The following is a 4317-nucleotide window of genomic DNA, read 5'->3' as shown; positions in this document are numbered from 1 at the left end:
TGTGTGTGTTTGCATATCGTGGAGCATATATGGAGATCAGAGGACAACTTGTAGCAGTCTGTTCTGTCCATCATGTAGGTTCTAGGAATCGAGATCAAGTTGTCAGGCCTGGCAGCATGTGTCTTTACCCACTTGAGTCATCTCTACTTTATTTATTTCTTTATCTGTTCCTTTATTTTTCTTTCTTTAGTGCTAGGAATTGAATCCAGAACCTTGTACATGCTAGTGACACACTCCACCACTGACATATACCCATAGCCTATATTATTTTGTTCTTTTGATTTGAGGACAGAATTCACTCTTCCCACTCATTTCTGTCATGTTATAATTCTTTAGCTGGGGTGTATAACATAATAACCAGAATTACTTCAAAAAGGCTTGTTTTTTCATGCTGGGTATAATAAGCTCATGCCCTAGATCACAGTACTTGGGAGGTGGAGGCAGGTTGATCTATATGAATTCAAGACAAGCCTGATCTACATAGCAAGTTTCAGTTTAGCCAGAACTACACAGTACGACCCTGTCTTAAAACAAACAAGCAAACAAAACCTAGCAGTTAAGAACACTTGTTGCTCTTTCAGAAGACTGAAGTTCAGTTCCCAGCAGTCTTGACAGCTTACATCTGTCTGTTAATTCCAGTTCCAGGAACCTCACCCCTCTTCTGGCCTCTTCTAGTACTATACGCACATGGTGCACAGACATATATGCTGTGAAAACACCCATACACATAAAGTGAAAATACATAATTATAAAGAAAAGCTAGTGTGATGATACATACCTATGATGCCAGCACTCTAAGGCCTGATGCAGGAGGATCACTTGAATGCATGAGCTCAGACTCAACTTGTACAACATAGTAAGACTCTGTCTCCAAAGAAGAAGAAAATTTGAATTTTGTAAACATTGTAAATATCTGAGATGCAGGATTCAGAACATATACTGGCCCACAACTCATCATCTCCTGAGGCTGAGACTGAGGCTGTGCCCTGACCTTCTCTTTTGCTTTCTTTTCAGAGTGGTGGACAATGAAGGGGCACTACAGCTGAAGAGAAGCTTCCCCATTGAACAGAGTTCCCACCCTGTCCGCAGCATCTTCTGCCCCCTCATGTCCTTCCGCCAGGGAGCCTGTGTAGGTGAGTACTTAGGAGCAGGGGAACTGCAGCCAGCTTGGTTCCAACATCCTGATACCCATGATTTCCTGGGCCTTGTAGTCTCTTGTACCCTAACAGCATCATGCCTAAATGCTTTAAACATGGAGCCACAAACAGCTTGGGAACTCCACAGCTAAGACACAGAGCTCACACTATCCTAAAACCTTACATATTACTCACAGAACCAAAGGAGGCAGATGAGCTCCCATCTAGGGATGGTTCCTTATAGACTACTCCAAGCTATCTGAAGCCCTCACACCTCACATAACCTCAAGGATTTCATAGTGGGGGTGCCACTGTAGTCCCCTGATAGCCTTTCCCTCTCATCCGGACAGTGACAGGCAGTGAAGATATGTGCGTTCACTTCTTTGACGTGGAGCGGGCAGCCAAGGCTGCTGTCAACAAGCTGCAGGGCCACAGTGCGCCCGTGCTTGACGTCAGTTTCAACTGTGATGAGAGTCTGCTGGCCTCCAGTGATGCCAGTGGCATGGTCATCGTCTGGAGACGAGAGCAAAAGTAGGGTTCTGCCACCCTGTGCTGCCCACTGATCCCTCCTCCTTTACTCCAGTCTTGCACTATAAATTAAATTCCTGTGGTTGTGTTGAAGGGCAACTCCCAGGTCTCTCACAAGGAGGCACTAAGGAGCACCCAGGCTCCCAGTGGAATGGGAACCAGTTCCTCAATTGTGCAGTGATGTGCTCATCCATTCAACAAGCACATGCTGTGATGTATCACATAGGCATGCAGTCAGTAGACAGGAGGGAGGGCACCAACTGTGTTGTCAAGAGCTGTTCTGAGAAGTAGGGATACAGCTGTGGCTTCAACTGACAGAAATTCCTATCCCTGTGGGCTTCCATCCCAATAGAGGCAAGCACACAGGAGACGAATACAGCCATTCCTTGGTGTAGAATTTACTTTATAATTTTTTAACTTTATGACTTCTTGACCTTCCAGTGGTAGCAAACCACACGCATATACCCAGTTCTGTTTTTCACCTTTCAGTATGGTGTTCAGTGAGCTAGTCAACATTTTGTTATAAAATAGACTTTGCATTAGGTAAGTTTGCCTACTTGTAGAATAATGTCAGTGTTGTGGGCACATTTAAGGTAGGTGACACTAAGCTAGGGTGTTTGGTAGGTTAGGTATATTTTCAACATGAGATAGTTCAAGACAGACTTGCTGGGGTATAACCACATGTGATCAAGACACGTCTGTATATAATAGGATAGTTAAAGATGAGTGCTGTGAAGAAAAAGAGAGGAGAGATGAGGTTGCAGGAACGGGAGGGGGTGGTAGCTTCTTGGGGCAATGTCATCAGGAAAAGTGTTCTCAACAGGATGACATTTTAAAGATCTGAATGAAATAGGGGAAGTCATAGTGTTGGGGCAGGGAACATCCTTAACAGGAAGAAAGGTTAGTGCAGAGGCACTGAGCCTCGAGTAGGTCAGAGTGTGATTAGGCGGAGTGTGCGAGATGACATGAGACGGGTCCTTGGGGCATCTTGGGCCATAGTGAGGAAAGAAGCTTTCCTCCTTTCCTGAGTGAGGAAGGTGAGGTGGGCTCAGACAGCAGGAAGGAAATTAGGTGCAGAATGTCGAGTTCAACCCCAGGGCTTTCACCAGGTTAGGTTGTCAAACTCCCCAACATTGGCAGTTTCTGTTTGGGTGGACCTCACCCTTACCTGTGCATTGAGTTGTGTCCCACAAACAGTGAGCAGAAGTGTTGAATTCTTGGAGTACTAGATTAGGATGCAGACAGCCATGGACTCTGGGGCTGAGCCATAGCTCCTGCTGTGGGGTGGAAGAAACAGAAAATCTCTAAGCTCACCCCTGTCTCCTTCCAGGTCCATCCAGGGCACTTAGTTCAGTCCTGGACCTGCTCAGAGACCAAATACTAATGTTCATTATTGGGTATTGACAAGGAAATAACTTCTTAAGTCACTCTTGGTAGTTAGGTCATGATGACATGTGAAGGTCTGAAGAATCCTCAGGGGTTCTTGCAGCTCCTATATGGTGCTACATTTGTAGCAATTGGAACTTTGGCTAACATCTTGGGACCTCTTGAGTCCCCAACCTGGTGATCTATAGAACTAACAGCAGCTCTTTGGGGGGGGGGGTGAGATAATTTCCTATTTGTTTCATTTCTTGTTTAAGAGTATGGTCACTTCCAGCCAAAACCTTTCTGATCCCATCAGCCAGATCTTAAGCAAGTGGTTATTAGATTGGAATGTCAGTGAGCCAGAGTGGTCATTGTAGTCAAAATCATGTATGTGTGCCAACATCCCTAATCAAGCTTCAGGATCATTGATTTTTCTATGAGGACTGTAACTTAATACAGCTAAAAGGTACAGCAAAGGGTGCCAGACAACAATTAAGTGCTAAGCTCTTAAGAGAACCTCTCAAGGTTATCACTTCAGACCTGTGCTTTGACTCTTTTCTGTACCAGATGAATGCACTTATTGAACCAAGGTCTGTAGGTAGCAAGCGAATTTGGGTAAATAGCAGTTTTCTCTAACTTTCTTCTTTTCTTCACGCTCTCCATTTTCTTTAATGAGTCTGGTTTTGGGATGATTGGTGATGAATATTGTTTGCATGATTTTGGGGAGGGGGTTCCTTCTTGTGCAATTTTTGAGGTGGCAGACTTGACATTAAATTATCTACTTTAAATTATCTTGGTGACACTTTTGTCTCACCACCTGAAGGAAAATAAACACTGAGCAAACAAGAAAAAAATAAAAAATAATGTTGTTGGTCAAACTTGGGCCTCTCTTCATTTGTCCGTCATCACTGTGCCTCTGGCTCAACATCAGAATTCTGCCTGTCATTCCACCACCTAGGCTCCTTAACTTTCCTCTCAAATCCAGATTTGGTCCACACTCTTTATCTGATTTATACCTTGGATGTTTGCTAACTGCTACACTACTAAGAGCAACTCAGGGCTGATCCTAAAAACTGCATTTCCCCAGCACTGTGTACCACTTACTAGCCAAATCTTACTAGCCTGATCTTCCACCACCAGTTGTCTCCTGATCAGACTTTGAACTTGAATGTGGACTTGTGTTACTTTTGCTCTGATAATTCTTATATTTTTGGTTGTGAGCTTAGCCATTAACGGCTGAGCCATCTCTCCAGCCCTGCTCTGATGATTCTTAATCTTTTTTCTTTTT

General features: G+C 44.1%; 1 protein-coding gene across 6 annotated transcripts in view; it reads left to right on the top strand.

Moving 5' to 3' along the window:
* Wdr13 (WD repeat domain 13) overlaps nucleotides 1–3907 on the top strand; it is a 9378-nt gene extending 5471 nt beyond the window's left edge. For all 6 annotated transcript variants that reach the window (XM_031337797.1, XM_031337714.1, XM_031337885.1 and 3 more), the window contains 2 exons: nucleotides 1015–1133; nucleotides 1487–3907. In XM_031337797.1, coding sequence (XP_031193657.1) covers nucleotides 1015–1133; nucleotides 1487–1671 — 304 coding nt within the window. In that variant the 3' untranslated portion in view covers nucleotides 1672–3907. The remainder of the gene's footprint in view (nucleotides 1–1014; nucleotides 1134–1486) is intronic.
* The last annotated feature ends 410 nt before the right edge of the window (nucleotides 3908–4317 follow it).

Source organism: Mastomys coucha, chromosome X (assembly GCF_008632895.1).
Source record: "Mastomys coucha isolate ucsf_1 chromosome X, UCSF_Mcou_1, whole genome shotgun sequence".
NCBI classification, from domain to species: domain Eukaryota; kingdom Metazoa; phylum Chordata; class Mammalia; order Rodentia; family Muridae; genus Mastomys; species Mastomys coucha.
This window is presented reverse-complemented; position numbering and strand designations above follow the sequence as displayed.